A 19634-nucleotide genomic window follows, 5' to 3' on the forward strand; every position below is an offset into this window, starting at 1 on the left:
GTCCATGCCCAGAGTCCCCTAGGGAAGAGCGGGTAGCCAGGCAGTGCCATGATCCTAACTCCTACCCCACTCCAGAGTAGACAGATATGGACCCTTAGCCTTTGGTAGTCTCCCACAGCCTCCTGCTGGGAGACTGGGTCAGTGTCCGTTGCTGTGAAATAGTGGTGACTCCATTCCGCCTTATCTCCCTAGGACCGCCCTCAGATGGGAAGAAGCAAGAAGCCGAGCTCGGGACGGGCTGTGAACCTCGGACAAGGTTTAAGTGTAGTTGCTGTGAGGGTTCAGGAGAGCCTGGGGCTGCTCACACTTCTGAAGCAGCCCCGGTGTTGTCATGGTGCACAGGTTTGACAATAGGGTTATCGGCCAACCGCACCTCCCTGGGTCAAATTCATCAGCTTCCACATCTTGGTTCTATTAAAATAAATTCGTAGCTCTGGCCTGACTCTTTTTAGTACCAGCAAGGAAACTGAGGCCCAGCACCGCAAGCCCAGCGCACAGGGTTTGGACCAGAACTGTCTCCCACCCGCCTTTTCTCCACATACCTTTTTATAACCCTCACCCAGCAGCCTCTCCAGGAGCAGCACCAGCTGGGAGAAAGGGGGCCGAGTCTCAAACTTCTCTTCCCAGCACTTCTGCATGATCTCATAGCTGAGGGAGGCAGAGAGACGGTCAGAGTCTCTACCTTAGAGACATACAGTAGGGCTCAGAGCAAGGTGAAGGGAAAGACGCTGGGGAGCAGCCTGGGCCGTGTTAACACCATCATTGCTGCTCACAGATCCCTTGGGAAGTCTTCGCAGCTTCCCTCACCCACGTGATTCCGTGTAGCCCAAAAAATGCCGTGGTGAGCATGTGACCTGAATTTGGCCAATAGGGACTTTCGTCCTCCCAGATAAGGTCTGGTTCTGATGGCACGCGACCAAACTGAGCCCTTAAAGTTCAGTTCTGGGTGGGGCTGGAGGGATGGTTCAATGATTAAGAGCACTTGTTGCTCAGAGCAGTTGGGTTCGATTCCCAGCACCCACATGCTGGCTCACAGCTGTCTGTAATTCCAGTTCCAAAGGATCTGACACCCTCTTCTGACCTCTGAGGGCATCAGACATGGACGCGATGCACACACAGTCATGCAGGCAAAACACTCATACACTTAGAATTGAAAAAGCGTCAGCTCTGCAGCAATGCAAGCACGAAGATGTCAGGGTGGTGCTAACGGCAGCCTCGGGAGCAGGGCAGACTCACATTTGAAACCAGCACTGAGAAAGTGGAGACCTTGACTGGCACAGAACTTCCTGAAGGCGCCATCTTGAGCACCTTGATCTAGTTCTAGCAGGACTTGTCTAACCTCTGAGCTACGGTTGCTCTGAAGCCTCAAATCCCTCCCAGGTGTACAAGGTTCCACTCACATCTCATCAGAGGCATGAGCAGGCTGGGCCATGCGGTAGCCCCTCTTGATGGCATTGTAGAACTGGTCATTCATGGGCAGCTCTGGGTAAGGGGTGCCACCTGTCATGGAACAGAGACAGGGACATTATTGCCTCAGGGTGTTGGAAGTGGAGGGGGTGTCTTCTCAGGCACACTGCCCTGGCGTATATGAGAATGCAATGCCCTTGGCATTGGAAATAGAGAAAATAGATACCCAAGCAGGATTTGTGTCTGTGTTTGTTTCATTAGCCAAGCATGGAGTCTCTGTGTGGTCCAAGCCGGCCTCAAACTTTCCATCTTCCTGACTTCCAAGTGCTGGGATTGCAGATGTGTGTTATTATAGCTGGCGTTAAGCATGGTTTTTGATATGTCTAACCCTTTTGATGCTTGGATGGGAAGACAGAGACCCAGAGTCAGCATAGGACTTTCCAAAGCCACACAATGGAAAGAGTGGCAGGGCCTGGACATGCTCCTGAGTCCCTGCTCATGTTCCAGCGTCTGTCCCACAGTCCCCTGCTTTGAGCCCGAGGAGCGATCAGGAGGGAGGTGGGGCAGGAGGTAGCCAGTCTGGTGTATAGCTTGGGGCTGGGGGAGGAAGTGGCTCACCCAGTGTGAAGATCTCCCAGAGCAGGATCCCGAAAGACCACACATCGCTCAAGGTGGTGTAGAGGCTGTTGAAGATGCTCTCCGGGGCCATCCATTTCAGCGGCAGGAAGGTCTGCAGAGGCGAGTGCATGGAGGGTCCTAGTGCCCAGTCTCTCAGCCCCGCCACACCCAGGAGCTCCCACACCAACCCCATCGCACTCCACTCCAGGGCTCTGAGCACATTCCTGGCCAGAGCCCTGGGAAGTTGTTTCCTGGCTCACTAGCTAGGGACATGGCAGCCATGCTTCTGGGGGAAGCCCCTAGGATGTGCTGTCCATGGAAGTGAGCAGGAGCTCTCTTTGATCTCTGGTGTCCTCAGTCCCTCTATCCCCGGCGTCAAGACTTACCTGTCTTACCACATCTTCCTTCCTCTGCTCCTCTACCTCACATCTCCTAAACGGGACTGTCTATACCCCTCCCCATTTACCCCCAAGCCCACTGTAGCCGGTTCCTCAGCCCCTTCTGTGACAGCGGTCCTGACCCTCTCCCCATCTCTCATCACTGTGCACAAAGCTGGCTTCCTTGTCCTGTCCCTGCTCATAGCTGGGCAGCACTGAGGTCTCTGGTGGTAGGATAAGCCACCAGCGTGCCCCATACTGAGCTGTAGCCACATGGATCAGGGGAAATCTGTACCCAGCGCCAGAGGCGCCTGGGGACAACCCCGTGGAGGGCGAAGGCACTCACACTGCCTTTGGAGATGTAGTTGGAGTCCCGCATGATGTCTCGAGCCAGGCCAAAGTCACAGATCTTGACCAGCTTGCCCTCGCAGATGAGCACATTCCTGGCCGCCAGGTCTCGATGAACACACTGGGTCAGAGGAGAGGGGAGCTGAGACTAAGGGGCAACTATAGGGCAGGAGACCCTCTGGGCCGGGGCTTTAGGAAAAGCATGTGCCCGTCTGGGTGTGAGGTTTCTCAGTGTCCTGCCTACGAGAGGGTGGGGAGCTGTCTCACGGGGCCATAAATGCGGGGGAGTCTGGTTGCCTAGATGACCCCTCTCGCCACAATTCTGCCTTCCCCATCAAGACCACACTTACGTTCTTAGAGGCCAAGAACTCCATGCCATTGGCCACCTGGTAGCTGAAGCCCACGAGGTCTGTGTAGCTGAGCACTGGTGACTCATTGATCAAGGTGGCCCTATATGTCCTTTCGGGGGCTAGAGAGCACAGAGGGTTATGGGTTACTTTATGTACACCATAGGCCTAGAAGACCCCTGCCTTTAGGCTTGTAGGTGGCTGAGTATTCAATACAAGTGGCTACTGATTTTCCAAGTCTTCCCTTAGGAGAATGAGTTCTTAAGTGTCTAATCTAAACCTTTTCTGCTTTCACTGGCAAAAAAAAAAAAAAGCTTTAACCCCAAGGCCACTAGCTAAGGCTTGCCTGCCTGTTTCTCAAGACATTAGATGATCATGGGGCCAACTCAGAGCACATCTCCCTCCCTCCAGGCCCTAGGAGGCCACCTCCACCCGGCTCTCCCCTTCTTGTCAGCAGCGCACGGGCTTCTGGAACCAACAGGACTCGGGGCAGGGTCCAGTGCTAGCGGCACCGGGCAGGCTAGCCTCAGCTTCCACATGTATGAGATGAGCTCTCCTCCTCCCGGGGCTGCTACAAGGCTGGGACTTTAAGGACTTTGAAAGGAAGGCGTCACTGCGCATATGGGATGAGCCTGCACATGTGTGACAATACTGCATCCACTTACCAGATGGGACACAGTTGTCGTAAGGGGCCATGTAGCTGGAGGACTCGATGTCTGCGTACTTGATATCACCTTTCATGGCCAGCATGGGCACGTAGTCCACAGATTCATCCTTGCTCATGTCCATGTAGCCCCCATCACTCTCCCCAGTCAGGGACGAGTGGCTGTAGGCAAGAGGATGGAGTCAGGGAAAGCCATGGATTTTTCTTCCCTCCTGCTCTGTCCCTCGCTCTGCTTGAGCCCATGGGGCCTTGTCATCTGTGGATTTCCTCAGCCACTGTACCCACTGTCCTATGGCCTGCCACACTATAAATGACCGAATCAAACCCTTTCAACTAACCTGTGCGGCCCTGACCCGGGCCCTGGGACTGCCAGGATGACGTAAGATATACGGCCCAGCATGTATTCTCGGAGTTCACTCCCGGGAGTGACTACAGCAGCCAGGACAAGGGTCATACGTGGGTCACAGAGAAGCCCCTTCTGGGCCTTGCCAGCACTACCCTTGCCTACAGAGCTGGGAGGTGCATGGTCTACGGTGGCAACAAGGCCTCCACTGGACCCCTGGGTACAGCCCCAGCCCCCCAGGGAGTAGTGGAACCAAGCAAGGAAATGGGTCACAGTGTTAGAGAGGTCTGGGGTGCACTTTCACGTCCTTGGGTATACTTTTCCAAAAAAAAGTTACTCTTCTCTTTGCTTATTTAATCAACAAACAACAACAACAAAGAGGGACTGGAGAGATGGCTCAGCAGTTAAGATCACTGACTGCTCTCCCAGAGGACCCAGGTTCAATTCCCAGCACCCACATGGCAGCTCACGCTTGTCTGAAGCTCCAGAATCCATCACCCTCACACAGACATACATGCGTGCCAAGCACCAATAAAATAAAAATAAATTAAAAACAACACACAAACAGACACGAGATAAGAAATGTTCGTTATGAGACAATCAGAAACAGGGGTTGAGTCGCCTGTTGGGGCCTGGGGAGGCTGGCTTGTGGAAGACTGGGAGCTAAGGCTGGGAGCCTAGTTCACAGCATCTTAGAGACTAGCTCACAGCTCATCACTGCCTCTGCCACTCTGTTCCCGAGGCAAGAGAACACTCATGGCACAAGGATGATGGGTGGGTTCAAGGAGTCACATCTACAAACGGCTTAGGATGGGGCCTGCGTCACTGAGGTCACACGGAAGTGACAGATGACTCTCTCTCTAGCATCGTCTGTCTGGCTACGGCCTTGGCTCGGGAAAAGCTACTCTGTCCCAGTGCACACACCCGCATCTTTGGGCTTCTGGACAAGGAGTGCCCATAAGCTCGGCTGGGTGCTGCCTCCCTCGTACCTGGGCATGGGGAGCCCCACGGGCAGGGCATTGCTGTAGAGCTCAGCACTGGGTGGGCGGGGCTTGTTGGAGTGGCGCTGTAAGAATGTGTGCTTGTTGCGGTGCAGGTAGTCCACCAGGTCACCGTAGCGGCAGTATTCGGTGATGAGGTAGATGGGACCTGCAGGAGGACAGGCTTAGGGTCAGACACCGGGGGAGGCCTCATTCCTCCCAGCATGGACACAAGGCCAATAAAGTCTTGGGTGTGGAGACACGGACGGCAAGATAGCAAAGAGGCCGGGCGCCCTGCAAACCCGGGCGCCCTGCAAACCCGGGCGCCCTGCAAACCCGGGCGCCCTGCAAACCCGGGTCCTCTCGCTGCCCTCTGTAACTGCAAGCTGTTAGTCTCACAGGGCCTTCCTCTGCCCATCTAGCCAGGGGCTAACTGCACCCACCCTCGGGGCTGACATGAAGACCCCTGAGGTGATGCCTTTGAGGGCTCAGCATGTGACAGGCCTAGGACATCAGTTGCTGCAGCTGCTTTCAGACTCTTGGATTCTGGTCTACATAAAACAGGTAAACGTGACTGTCAGCACAATCCGCCAGTTACACTTGAGTTCAACGCGCTTAAAGCCATCCAACAGATGAAAACAACACTTTTGAAATATGTTCATTGCAGGCGCGGACAACAGTCTGTGTGCAATGTACTTCCGTATTTAGACCGATTACACAATACCGAGGAAAATCCCAGATCTCACAACAGGCAGCTGCAAATGGCACTAACTTCACTATTATTACTACATCGGCAACCCAATAGGTAACCAAACCCTCAAATAAACACAGTGTGACTTTTAACACCCATGTGAACAAAACCCAGCTCCTGGCTAGCGCGCGGATGGGCTCTGCTGTCTCTGAGTTGTAGGAGCTGTTACTTTCTCATGGTTTTCAAAGTGTATTGTGACAACACAAAAATGGAGTTTGGAGAGATGCTCATCGGCTAAGAGCACTTGTTGCTCTCACAGAGGATGCTGGTTTGATACCCAGCACCTACATGATGGCTCACAACCGTCTGTAACTCCAGTTCCAAAGGATCCGATGCCCTCTTCTGGCCTCCTCAGGCACCAGGCACACACACACACAGACATACAGGCAAACACCCACTCACATAAAATTTAATCACCTGAAGAAAAAAATTATGTCTGGAGAGACTCGGGATCTAGTAGCCCGAGGAATCTCTCTACCACAAAGGTATCATGATTCTGAGCTCCTAAAACTGAGCCTGTCTGGACGGTGAAGTAAAGTGCTGGGCAGCAGGTGTGTGGACACTCCAGAAAGGGTGTCCTTTGTTGGTGGGCTGAGTGACAGCCGGAAAGTGGAGTCCCAGAGTCTCCCGGGGCATGGTTTGCGTACCTCCTTTGGTACAGGCTCCCAGCAGGTTGACAACGTTCAGGTGGGGTCCCAGGTGACTCATGATCTTCAGCTCCGACATAAGGGCTTGCTTCTCACTGCTCCGGGCTGTCGCTGAGGAGGGAGAGGGACTCAGCGAGGCAGTGTAGAGGCCCTACCAGCGCCTAATCTGGCTCCTCTGTCCCTCCTTGTTGTAGGACTAGTGTCCTAGGGTGACGACGAGGACCCCATTGGAGCAGGGAGAAGGTGGGAGGAGGGGAGAAAAGGAAGAGGGATCCGAAGAGGTCACAGTGAGGAAGGAGCCTTTCCGTCCCACAAATTCAGGACCAGGCCCTTCAGAAGAAACCAAATGTACAGGGAGGGTGAGGCGGAGTGGGGCCTGGGTGTGAGGAAGGGGTGGGCTGGCTCACATTTCAAGACTCACATTTCAGCATCTTGACGGCCACTTTCATGGTGGCCTGTGAGTGGCTCAGGCCGTGAGCCGTGGCCTCCACCACCTGTCCGAAGGCCCCAGAGCCTAGAGTGCGTCCTAGAATGAACAGAAACCCTCAGCTCCCGGGAACTGGAAGCCTTGCCTCATCTTCCCGCTCAGATTGGGGCCTATTCTCTCAGATCATCTTCTACATCCCCCCTACCACCTCACTGTGCTCCCCCTCAGGGAGCTCCCATGCTTTGAGTCTCATCTCCCTGCTGCCTGCCTCCCCGGAGTCCCTAGAAGACCTCTTGCCTCCTCAGGGAATCACAACTCCCCCGCACCCGCCTCAGACTCCCCAGACTATCTCCAGCACTTCCTCTTTGGCCTGGAGGAAACCCATGTGTCAGTCTTGGGTTCCTAGGGCTTCCGTGCTATCAGGGATCATCCTGTCTTCACCATATAGAAAGAATACTAAGAGCCAATGAAGGCAAGGTATCAGCTCTGGCCGGGCCTCTGCTAGTAGCAGCCATGCTGGGAACAGATCTCAGGGTCCCCACCGGCACCAAGTATCTCTTAGGACTGACCGAGCACAAGCTGGTCCCGGGGCAGCTCCCAGGTCGAGTCATAAGGCAACTGCACAGGGTCCACGTAGATGTATTCATGACCATCAGAGCTCACAGACTCGATCACCTTCCATCGGATCTCATAGCGTGGCTTCTGCAGGGCAAGACCAACAGGTGAGCCGGCTGGTCAGAGGGCGCCTTTGGCCTTGAGCCTATCAGGTTCAGCCCTTAGGGAAGATGGGACAGGAGACTCTGAGACCCAGAGAGGGCAGGGACATATTTGAAGTGATATAACGAGTGACCAGCAAAACCAAGGTCTCTGTGAGCTCAGAGGTAGCTAAGGGGCTCCAGCAGTGGAAGGTGTAGCCGAGAAACCCTGAGAGCCTCGGGAGACCAGCTGACAGGGTGGTCCTCACTCACTAGAACTGCTTCATCAGCTTCTCTCTGAGCCCCAGTTACTCCTCGGATGGGAAGGGCAGGTTACCCAGGAAGTGACAACATAGGATAGGACAGATGTCAAATGTGGGTGGCCCCTCCCCATGTCAAGTCTGTTAGGAATCATAAGCATTTGGAGCTACCAAGTGGGAAAATGTCAGAATAGAGCATTGAAACTTTAGATTTGTGGGGTCAGATTGCATTCTAGTGACTCATAGGAGTCTCTGTGGGTAAGAGCTGGAAGAATCATGGGGCCCGGACAGTCCACCCACAAGGTGTCACTGTCCCACGACTGGGTTGAATAGGAAGGACTTGGGCAGGGGAAAGAGCAGGGGCCAGGCATCCTGGACCACTTGCACCAGGCCCAGGTCGGCCCAGCCCGCTGCGGGTGGAGGGAGATGGGGACCCGGTGTTGCTCTGAGTCAGCTCCCAGCTGAGCTCCACGTTGGGCCCTGCACATACGCCAGATTGTGTGCCATTCAGTGGAGACCATGAGGAAATACGGGTGCTGCGTTGCACCTATGGGCTAGAGGTGCTTACCTTCTGCCACAGCATGATGAGGATGATGAGAGAGACGACGGTGAGGACCACCAAGGCCAGGATGGCTGAGATCACCACCACTTTGAAGGGCAGGGCTGGACACAGAGAAAAGACCAGCCATAAGCAAACAGCGACTGGCAGCTGCTCTCCCGTCTCGCTGTGGGCATCACAGATCACTGGAGTCGTCCTGCCTGCGTTCAGCGCCCTGAGGACCGGGCCATGCCCTCCGCTCTTCTGAGCCCAGGCCCTGTTGGGCTGTCTTAACTGCCACTTTTAACCAAATGGCCGAGGCACTCACTGGGTGACTGACTGAAGGAGCTGACTTTGAACTTCAGTGACCTGAATAATCTGTATCAGAAAGGCTTCTGTTCGACCCTGGGGACCAGCTGGTGTGTGGTGTGGCAGTCTGAGTGCACCGCCCAGCACCCTGAGGTGAACATGCAGGTCTCCCTGAGGCGAACATGCAGGTCTCCCTGAGGTGAATATGCAGGTCTCCCTGAGGTGAACATGCAGGTCTCCCTGAGGTGAACATGCAGGTCTCCCTGAGGTGAATATGCAGGTCTCCCTGAGGCGAACATGCAGGTCTCCCTGAGGCGAACATGCAGGTCTCCCTGAGGTGAACATGCAGGTCTCCCTGAGGTGAACATGCAGGTCTCCCTGAGGCGAACATGCAGGTCTCCCTGAGGTGAACATGCAGGTCTCCCTGAGGTGAACATGCAGGTCTCCCTGAGGTGAACATGCAGGTCTCCCTGGGCCCCCTGAGCCCTGAGTCTTCTCTAGCCCAAGGACCCAGCCTCCCTGCTACCCAGTCAGCCTGGCTGAAGCCCCAGCCCCTGTCCTTCCCTGATTAGCAATAGCTGCTGTCTTCTGGGAACTTGCGTCTTCCTCCTACGTCTCCTTCCTGCCCTCCTCTGTTCCCCGGGGAGCCTTCCTCCGAATTACTCCACATTCTTTCCTTCTTAGGGTCACTGCCTGACATCTCTGTCCTCTCTTCCCAACAGCCCCACACCCTGGTCTTGCAGAGGGAGCCTGCACCCTCCAGGGACCGTCAGAGTCATCCCAGGTCTCTGTGTAACAGTACACAGTGTCCTGACCAGAGACTTTCATCCTGCCTTTACTCAGGCCCAGAGTGGGTCTACATGGCAGGCTGCATGCGCACACTCTGCTGTGCCCACTTGCTCAGGGGTATGTGTGCCTATAAGAGAGCATGGGGGAAATAAGGGCACTTTATTTTAAATATTTATTTCATTTCCATGTTCGTGCATATGTGTGCAGTTGTACGCCCGAATGACGTGTGTGTGCATGCTGAGGGAAGCCAGAAGAAGGCATTAAATCCATGGGATCTGGAGCTACAGGAGGTCGTGGGCCCCCTGACATGGGTGCTGGGAATGGAACTCGGGTCCTTTGGGAGAGCAGCCAGCGCACTTAAGCTCTGAGGCGTCTCTCCAGCCCCAATAAGGATATTTAAAAGCTCACTCATATTCTAAAGGCAGGTGACAGGTATGTACACAGACAAACATGTACAAGACTGTGTGGGGCAGCCTGTGTGTGTGCACGCGCGTGTGTGTGTGCATGCGTGTGTGTGTGCGCTCACGTGTGTGTGTGCGTGCATGCGTGTGTGCGTGCGTCTGTCTGTCTGTCTGTGTATGTACAAAATGTCTTTTGAAGCTCTGATTTCTCTGACTTCTGTATCCTGTAGCCTCACTCCTTACCACTTCCTGCCCTATTACTCCCCCCACCCCGCCCCAAATCCACATACAATTTGCCTTCCAGACAGTTTGGTTTTTACACAGGCCTTCACTGCAACACCATGCCTTCACAGGCTAACACCTAGTCATCTTTCAGTATTTGATGTAAAGCTTATATTTTCCTGGGATATTTCTTCAACCCCAAGGTTAGCATAGGGCTTCTTCTCTCTAAGGGCTGCTCCCTGGAAGTAGTGATTCACTCCCTTGGCTGCCTCCTCCCTCTGGACTGGCCCATTGGCCTCTGTACCCTCGTGAGTTTGGGTCCCATAACTTACTGAGTAGGAAATAGGTGCATGCACACACATGTGCAGGCAAGGATGAGAGAGAGAGACATGTATACATATCTGGACCCTGGCAAATACTGCTCATATGTACAATAGTTATACATATATGTTACCTGCTAAGGTTCACATATTGTATGGAGATGTATGTGTGCAGAGTTGTGCTTAGTGCCTTTTTACGTTTTATATGTTGCACTTATGTGAGTACAGATATGCACCATGCTAGTTTTCACATGTGCACAGGAACTGTATGTGCATGATTTATACACATGGATGGGGCTTGTGCTCCCACATGTACATGCAGATAGACATTCATTTTGTAGACTTACATGCAAGTCTTGCATTTGGGAAGGTTTATACACATAGCTTGCAAAAATATATCCTGCAGTTTTATACACATGGACAGCATTGTGAGTGCTTGAGCACATGCTAACACGTGTGTACTCAGGGCATTAAGCATCCCCAGCACAGATTGCATGTGCACACGAAGAGTGTACACACCAGAGTCCCAAGACCAGCCTCCTCATGTTCAGAGTTTACAGCATGCATCATGCACATCAGTTCATTTTCCACACAGGAGACGATGCTTTTTATGTTTGTGCACCTGTGTCCACGTCACATACTGTGTATGTGCAAGGGGACACAGCCTGGTGGGGTTTGCAATGTTACTACAGGCTTGTGAGCATGCCCGCTTGGTCCACTCTGGGCATGCAGGCTCGGTACAGCAGGATCAAGGAAGGAACGGGAGGGCATCAGAGCCACCCAAGGCTGGGGCACTCACAATGTGGTACCACGGTGACCTCCTGCGAATCTCTGCCCATTGAGTTCTGCAGCATACAGCGTACTGACAATGGCTGGTCCACGTGACGCAGGCGCAGCGTGCTCACCACCTCATATTCCTGTTCTTCCTCCCAGAAAGTCACATTAGTCTCTAGCTGGTTCTCCTCCTTGGAACTGTTCCCCAAGGGTGTGGGTGACAGCTTCCGTGGACACCTGCCAGGAGACACAAGGAGATTGGCGTACAGCCTCTTTTCATTCTCCCTCTGCATGTGGGGAAACTAAGGCTCAAAGTAGGCTGTATCATCCAGTGATGGTATAAAGAAGTAAAAAAAGAAAGAAAGAAAACATGCTTAATTTCTATGACTGCTTGTTCCTTAAGCAGGTTCTTACTGTGTTGTCTCAATGGACCAGCAGGGGGAGCTCCTACTCCAGAACTGAGATTCCTAAATGGCAAAATTCACTTATTTGACCCTCAAGGTTATCCAGTGTGTCAGGCAAACCCTGAAGTCAACCCGACTCCATCTACTACACTCAGCTCTGATCAAAGGTATAGAACAACTACTGGAGGAATTAGGTCCCTCTGGGGGCCAGACCCTGTGCCTTCTGGGTTGAGGATGGCTCAGGGTCAAGGTAAGAAAAGGAGCAAGTTAGGTTATGCACAGTATCTTCAGGAAGACAGAGGGCTGGTCTAAGATGTGGCCTGGGCCTGGAGGGGGGGGGGTTGGTCTAGGGTAGCCTACACTGGGCCATTCTAGGCAGCTGTGGGTACTCTGGGAGGCTGGGGCTCAGGTGTGCTCACCGTTTGAGGTCTCTGCAGGTAGACCAGGTGACATTTGGCTGAGGCATGCCCCGGCCACGACAGCGGATTGTCTGCTCGCCATTGGCAGGGTGGCTCTCGCTCAGCTCCAGCACACGGACAGGGACTGAACAGACAGAGCAGCACAGGGTGAGGAAGTGGGGTGGTCAGAACAGACCTCAGGGGGACATGTTCCAGAGCCACCCTCATCCCCACCCCCAGGAAGGGGACTGCAGGGGAACATCAGACACCAGGAGCCACAGTGTGAAAAGTGACAGGTTCCTCCCCGTACTTCAAAGGGCAAGGCTCAGAGCCTGCCTTTAACATCACCCTGAGACTGTCTCTTCCCTTAACAAAGAGAGAAGAGGCCTGGAGCCCAGAACCTTTGACAGGGTTGTTTTGTTTTCTCTGAATTTATTTTAGCGGTTGTTTTACATTTGTGGCATATGACACTGAGTTTCCATCTACAACTGAGATTCTAAATTCTGTCTTTCAAAATAGACTTATTTTTAGAAAGCTAATTGACAAAGCATTAAGTCTTTATCGTGTCATTTCTGTCGTCTTCATTTCAGTCACAATAGAAGCCAAAACTGTATGAGGCCCACAAGCACTCAGCCAACTACCCCCTGCTTCCTTCCTGTGCTTCTGCCCTGACCTCACGGCCCTCCATATATGCCAGCGCCCTTCCTGCTATTTCTCTGGCAATGTGACAAGGGGAGATGCATGACCTGGCGTGCCCTTCTCCAAATATTCACCTGCCTAATGTCCTCCCTTCTTGAAGTCTTCCCACAATTGTCACCTCCAGAATGAAGCCAACCCTTATCACCATACTGAAAACTAGAACCCTAACTGTCAGTCTCTTTCTCTCTCTTCTCTCTCTCTCTCTCTCTCTCTCTCTCTCTCTCTCTCTCTCTCTCTCTCTGTATGTGTGTGTGTCCCTCCTCCCCATCCCCTACAGTTACTTCTTGTCTTCTAACCTTTTTGGTGTTGCTGGGAATTCCTCCTTTACTATTTGTCTTCCCCCACTAGGATGCAAACTGTAAAAGGTAGAACTCTGAAAATACTGCCATATTGAAATTGCTCAGCAAAGTATGAGTTGTACAGGAGAAGTAAAATTGTGGGGTTGGTACGTCAATGGCTCAGATTTGAGGGAACACCAACACAATCTGCTGGTCATCCTTTGCAGCTGGGGAAACTGAGGCCCGGAGAGGGGACACACCAGATCAGCTGTCTAGAATGTAGCCTCCTTGGTGACTGAATGGGGGGCAGGAGGAGGAGGAGATAGCAGGAAAGGCAGGTGAAGCTTACCATTGACCTGCAGCTTGAAGGAGAGCTGGGCCTCTGCATCCTCATGGAAGGCCCGCATAGTGTAGCAGCCAGCTTCTGCCACCTTCACACGCACCAAGGTCAATTCTGACACGTACCTATGGGGTAGGTCAGGCCAGGAGACTTCAGTCAGAACTGCAGGAACCTAAAGCATCCTCACCTTCCTATAGTATGCTGAGGGAAGGGATACGCTTGCCAAGGTCATGTAGGAGATGACAGCAGAGCCATGATTCACACCCAGTGTCCTGAATCCCCACCTACACGCAGTTCCACTAAGCTAGAAGGAAGGCTTGGGAAGGACCAGCGTGTCCCTCTCTCCACAGCTCACCCCCTTCAGTGGGGCACAGACTTGTCAATCTGCTGATCTCTAGCCTCAGGGATGCCTGCTTCCCGTCCAGTCTTTTTGCTTTTGGCTGCCGCCTGCCGGCTCTACTTATCACAAAGATAACTAATCCCCTAAGTGGCCAACCCACCAGCGTCTGCTTCCCCCTCCAGGAGGGGCAGAGTGGCTTGCTCTGGTTGAAAGGTTCAGGCAACACTCTGGCCAGCCCAGAGTTCCGTGAGAACCAGGCAGGTGCAAAGGACCCCTTTAAAGGACTAACCCCTGCCCGTTTACTCTCTCTTACTCTCTTCCTCTCTTGCTCTCTTCCTCTCTTCCTCTTACTCTGTCTCTCTCTTATCTCTCTCTCTCTCTCTCTGCTCTGCACGGGTTGGTTACCTCTCACCCCCTTTTCCCTCCCCGTCCACCAATAAACTCCACGTGGGATCGTTGAGCCGCAGTCTGTGTCTCCTTACTGGATAAACCTAAACATTTTAACAACACTGGTCCTGCAGCATCCCTGGCAGCTGGCATGTGCCTAGCACACAGCAGACTCTCAGACAAAGAGGACCTATGTTTGTTGGTGTCTGAAGACCCTGAGATGCCTGGCAGCTTTGAAGTTTCCAAAACAGGTGGGCTAGCTGGTGCTCACCGGGTCTCAGACACGTTGCGAGTAGACAGAACCATCTCACCGGCGCTGGAGTCACCCAAGGTCCGGTTGTCCTTGAGCCACAGGACAGTGGGTGGCGGATAAGCCTCGAACACCACCTGCAATGTCCGGCTCCGGTGCAACTCAGCAATTTGCACGTCACCCAGGGTCCCCAGCAGTCTCACATAGCCACTCTCTGTGAAGGTATACAACAGTCAGGGACCGCCCTGTGGGCGGAGCTATGCCAGACACCAGGGAGGGTGTGGGTCTTGCTAGCGGAGTGTTCCTGGAGGCCTGTACCCCCAGAGAAGCGCCTTCTAGGGTCAGAGCTTCTTCAGGCAGCAGATCAGGAGGTCAAGCTTGGACTGGAACTGAAGCAGGGGTGGAATTTGGTGCTGATGGTATCAGGGTAGGTGCTAAGGTTGGGCATGGAGTTGGAGCTTTCTGTTCTGTCTCTATACTACACACGGGGTACACCGGAACTTCAAACTAGTACAGGGGTTGACTTTGACAATGGGACTGCCAAGGCCTGCTCTGAGGGGTTGACAATGAACTAGGAGTCTGGCTAGGCTGGACCTAGAGTTAAGTCTGGGCCTGATGCTACACTTTGAGTCTAACACTGACACAGACACCAGAGTCTGTGCCACAGGGTGGGGTAGAGGGCTGAGTCCCAGGCACCCACCAATCACAGTGATGTTGATGGCCTTCTCATCTCCATGGTCATTCACGCTCACCGACACATTGCAAGTATAGGTCCCCGAGTCACTCAGCTCAGCAGTGGGGATGTGCAGGATGGAGCCAATTCGGGAGGACACCCCAAATAGGTAGTCTGTCACCGGCTCCACCAGCCGCCCACTCTGCAAGGCCAAGTTCCCAAATCAGAAGCTGGCGCCAGCTGAGATGTCTACCCTGCCTTCCGAGCCTCGCCCAGCATTACCTTCATGCGGGGGTACGTCCACTGGAAGTTGACCACATCGTTTCCCATTACGATACACTGGATGGTGATGCTCTCACCCTGGCGGACCACAGTCTGTACTGCATTCACAGAGACATTGATGGATGACACTGGAGTGGGGACAGGAGACTGGATTAGGACCAAGGAGGTCATCACCAGCCACCAGCACTAGGCTTGGGGAATGGGAGTGGGTTGGCTATTGTGAAAGATTCATTCATTGGTTCTATAGATAATATTAAATGCTACTATATATAAGCACTGTTCTAGACACTGGGACTACAGGAGTGAACACCACAGACAGAATATCTTTCCTCATGGAGCTGACCATGGGCTAGCCATCTTGGAAACCACAATTCTCTGGGAATCTAAGTGCAGAGACATTTACCACAAGCACTTATTACACGTTGGGCATCTGAATCTCTTTTATTTTACCTTCCCCAAAATCTGGGAGGAGGGCAGTCATAGCCACCCTCATCTTATGGGAGGTGAGGGAATCTGGTTCTTGGGATCTGGGTGTCTGTGCAGAGTGGTCCAAATTGGAAGTGGCCAAGCTGGGTTCCCAAACCCAGCTGGCTCCAAGCCTGTGCCTTTATCCCCACCTTACGAAGCCCAGACCAACCCTTACTGAACTATGACTGTGGACCAGCTCCATCCTTTCTCTGAGCCTCAGTTTCCTTGGGTAACTGAGGCTCAGAGCTTTCTCCCAAAGCTGCAGGAGAATCCAGTAAGATATGGGGCCGTGCACTTAGTAAACTGAGGGCCAGGAAGGGGAGCTCACCCTGGAGGCTGTAGATATAGAAGGTATCAGAGTCCACTTCCCTGTCCCCAATGGTGGTTTTGCAGATGTAAGTCTTGTCCTCAAAAGTGCCAATGAAACCACGCTGGTGGTCGTAGGGTACTTGTAGGGGGATATCCACTTTCTTCTCATGCAGTGTCACCTCCAGCTGGGGGTCTGTCACTCGGCACGGAATTGTCGTCTCACTCACATCCGTAACAAAAATGAATAGGTCCTCGGAGTCCACAGGGAGGAAGCCCATGGTGGGGTCTGTCAGGGGCAGAGCCAAGGAATGAATGTCCTGGTTAGTGATTTGCAAACTTGACATAAGCTAGAGTCACCTGGGAAGAAGGACCTCAATTGAGAGGATGTCTCCATCACATTGTCTCAATGTCTCAATCACATTAGCGATTGCTATGGGAAGGTGCCCCTCTGTGGGTGGTGCCCCAGGGTGCATTCACATACACACAAGCAAAAATAAATAATGAACTAAAAATAATCACAATATAGAGGCCTGGGGATGTAGTTCAGTGTTAAAGTCCTTGCCTAGGATGCACGACCCTGGTTTCAGTCCCCAGCACCAAAAAGAAAAACAGGGGAGTGATTAACCTTGAAGGCTTCATAGACTGATGCCATTACAGGAGTAAAAGTTCAGCCCCCTCACTCTTCCCGCACCCTCTTGCCCTTCTGCCTTTTCCGTGGTATAAAGTTGCAGGAAGCCTGTGGCTGGGCCCAGGATGTGGCTCATTTGGCAGACTGCTTTCTTAGCGAGCATGAAAGAGGTGTGATAGTTCGCGCATGTGGTAGAGTGGTAGAGTATCCGAGGCTCGAGGTCATCTTTGGCCGTATGACAAGTAGATGCTACCTCAGAGGTAAAGGAAAAGAGTTCTTGCCAGAGGCTGGCCCCTGCCTCCAGAACTGTGTACTGCTCAATTCTGCTCATTATAGTGCGGGGTCTCCTGTTGTAGTAGCACAAGGGGACTACGTACGACGTTCTCGGGGGACGTTTCCTGCTCTTCGTTTAATGGTGACAGTACTGGAGTTGGAGTGAGGGGGTGAAGAGTCATAAATTAAAGAGCAGCTGCTCCTGGAGCTCAGAGAACAGGGCAGTGGGACACGAGGGCCTAAAGGAACAGGTTAGGACTAGCCGAGAATGCAGAATTCTTGGGAGGCGAGAGTGGGAGGTGGCTAAGAGAGAGCAGACCAGAAGGCGGGTAGAAAGACAGGGCTGCTGGACTGAGCAAGGCCGGGTGCTGCTCTTTTCCTGTGTCTTCCAGCTGCATCTCACGGTGTCCATGAGGTCCCCTTCAAGCTTTCTTTCGTACTATGTGCTGTGCAGGCGAGGGCAAGGGAGTAGGCACACAGGCTAGGGTCCTTACCTGGCACGAAGATATAGATGCGCTTCCGCTCACTGAGCTCTGGCCCTAGGGAGTCGTTGTAGGCACAAAAGTATTCTCCGGTGTCTCCCCCTGTGACGTTAGCCAGTGTCAGCACACTGGAGAAGGTGCCATCCTGATTCGTGGACACTTCTTGCCAGGGCATCTGTTCCCATATCACCGGAGCTGAACCCGAGCAGGTCAGGACAAAGGAGCTGGAGATGTTGAGGATGAACTCTGGCCCAGGAGGCGTGATGACTAGGCCTTGGCAGGCCTGTGGTCCCAGCAGCCACAGCAGGGACAGGAACAACTGGCCTTTGGGGCAGGAAGGGTCACATGTCAGGGCAAAGAGAACATGGCCCCTCCCCCAGAGCTGTCCTGGAGGCCTGCTGCACAGCTCCCAAGTCCTTAAAGAACACATCTTCCCATTCAACACAGGCTGCTTGACCACCGTCAGGCCTTCAAAGGCTCCTGTCCTAGGTCCCTGCCTCATTGACTCTGAACTCTAAGTCCTTGAGCTACTATGTGTAGGCAGCAATCAGGAGAAGGGGGCAGGAAATCCTGTGGAAGCAATCCCCAGGCCTCCAGTTCCTGCATTGCCACCCAGGTCACTCCCTAGGCCTCTGCTCTGTAGCTGTTCAATGAGATGCTGAGGCCCCGGGAGCTTGAAGGATGGGGTGGGGGTGGGGGTTAAGATACATATGTCAGATGATTGGTGACTTCCCCCATGACATCCCCTGAGGAAGGCCTGGGAGAAGCAGCTATACAGCACTATACATCAGTGTCCACAGGGAGGGTTTTAAAAGCTACACCCTCATATCCCCTGGTGATGAAAATAGGGACAGGTGCAGCCAGTCAGCGGGGCCATCAAACCACGGTCATTAGGGCAGGCCATTGGCTCATCACTGATTGTCTGGGCATTTGCCCAGACCTTGGAGAGCTTACGGCAGCTATCCAACTGGACTGAAAAAGGATGGGAACCTGAGTTGGTGGTTCTGGACAAGGGGGGATCTACTGGCTGGATCTAAAGAGAGTTAATAGGTGGGCAATTGAAGAAGTCCTCCATAGACCATCTCCAAATACAGGGAAACTGAGGCTCAGGATTCTCAAGTCTTAGTGCTACCAAGTATCACCACCGTCAGCTCCCAAGGGCATCCCTGGGGCCCTCGTCCTTGTCCCTAGTCTACTTACCTTTGAGGACTGAAGCAGGCATCATACCTGGAAGCCCCATGGTGTCCTGCAAAACTAAACAGAGATCAGAGCCCAGAGTGGGCAATGGAAGTGCCAGGCCCACCACAGACCTGGTTCCTGCCTAGTCAATCCTGCTTATGTGTCCAACATCATGTCTCAAGGCTGTGAAGACATCCAAGTTCCCAAGCCCTCTCCCTTCTGTTTCCAACTCTTGTGAGACCTTGGCTGAGTCCTTTGCCTATGGACCTTAGTTCCCCTATATGTTCCCCGGGACAGCTAGGGGACTGCCAGCTCTGTCAGCCTGTCCTCCGAGTGACAGTTCCAATACCAGGCACTTATCTGCCAGGACAAATATTTGGGAAAGTGTGATGAAAGGCCTGGAGGAGCAGGCGGGGGGGGGGGGGTGAGCCAGGGCCTGGAGAACTCCCACAGCTCCCTCCACAAGCACAACAGGAAACGGGAGTCTGTGGGAAGGGAAGTGGGGAGGGGGAGGGGGTCAGGACTAAGGAATGTGGGAGTGGGCTGGCCCCCCTACTCAGCACGGAGCAGCACAGGAGGCCCGGGAGAGAGGAACCAGGTTCTCAGCCCCATCTAATTCATCAGGTTTTGAAGGTCCTTGGAGGCCACTAAAGCCAACCCTTCAACATCCATAAGGGGAAACTGAGGCTCTGAGGAGTGAAGATTTACCCAAGGTTCCTTAACAAAGCCTGTTAGAGAAGAGGTTTGAGAAAAAGGGTGCAGACAGACACATTGTAACACGTGAGTCTTTGATTGGTCCTTACACATTGTAATGCATGAGTCTTTGGTTGGTCCTACCCTACACATTGTAACCCGTGAGTTATTGATTGGTCCTACCCTTCACCAACAAACAGTCACCAATAGCCAGGTATGGTCAGAGTTGCAGATGGAGAAACATGGGAGGTAATCATGTGACAGGCAACAAGGAGCATCCTGAGATCCAGGGGCTGCCCATCCTGGCCCAGTTTATCTCCACTCCACCCTGTTG

General features: G+C 53.2%; 1 protein-coding gene across 2 annotated transcripts in view; it reads right to left on the reverse strand.

The window, feature by feature from the left end:
• Pdgfrb (platelet derived growth factor receptor beta) overlaps positions 1 to 19634 on the reverse strand; it is a 37191-nt gene that overhangs the window by 2733 nt on the left and 14824 nt on the right. The window contains exons 2-21 of one of the 2 annotated variants that reach the window (XM_005074687.4): positions 18629 to 18674; positions 17441 to 17752; positions 16065 to 16331; positions 15269 to 15396; positions 15014 to 15188; positions 14335 to 14527; positions 13346 to 13461; positions 12041 to 12164; positions 11243 to 11454; positions 8433 to 8527; positions 7479 to 7611; positions 6904 to 7008; positions 6483 to 6593; positions 5094 to 5253; positions 3763 to 3923; positions 3101 to 3219; positions 2749 to 2871; positions 2026 to 2137; positions 1401 to 1500; positions 543 to 648 (exon numbers count right to left, since the gene is read on the reverse strand). In XM_005074687.4, coding sequence (XP_005074744.1) covers positions 543 to 648; positions 1401 to 1500; positions 2026 to 2137; positions 2749 to 2871; positions 3101 to 3219; positions 3763 to 3923; positions 5094 to 5253; positions 6483 to 6593; positions 6904 to 7008; positions 7479 to 7611; positions 8433 to 8527; positions 11243 to 11454; positions 12041 to 12164; positions 13346 to 13461; positions 14335 to 14527; positions 15014 to 15188; positions 15269 to 15396; positions 16065 to 16331; positions 17441 to 17752; positions 18629 to 18668 — 2892 coding nt within the window. In that variant the 5' untranslated portion in view covers positions 18669 to 18674. Of the gene's footprint in view, positions 1 to 542; positions 649 to 1400; positions 1501 to 2025; positions 2138 to 2748; positions 2872 to 3100; positions 3220 to 3762; positions 3924 to 5093; positions 5254 to 6482; positions 6594 to 6903; positions 7009 to 7478; positions 7612 to 8432; positions 8528 to 11242; positions 11455 to 12040; positions 12165 to 13345; positions 13462 to 14334; positions 14528 to 15013; positions 15189 to 15268; positions 15397 to 16064; positions 16332 to 17440; positions 17753 to 18628; positions 18683 to 19634 lie in introns of both variants that reach the window. The other variant, XM_013116813.3, reaches the window with a different exon arrangement.

The sequence above is a fragment of the Mesocricetus auratus genome, unplaced genomic scaffold, assembly GCF_017639785.1.
Source record: "Mesocricetus auratus isolate SY011 unplaced genomic scaffold, BCM_Maur_2.0 Super-Scaffold_6730, whole genome shotgun sequence".
Taxonomy (NCBI): domain Eukaryota; kingdom Metazoa; phylum Chordata; class Mammalia; order Rodentia; family Cricetidae; genus Mesocricetus; species Mesocricetus auratus.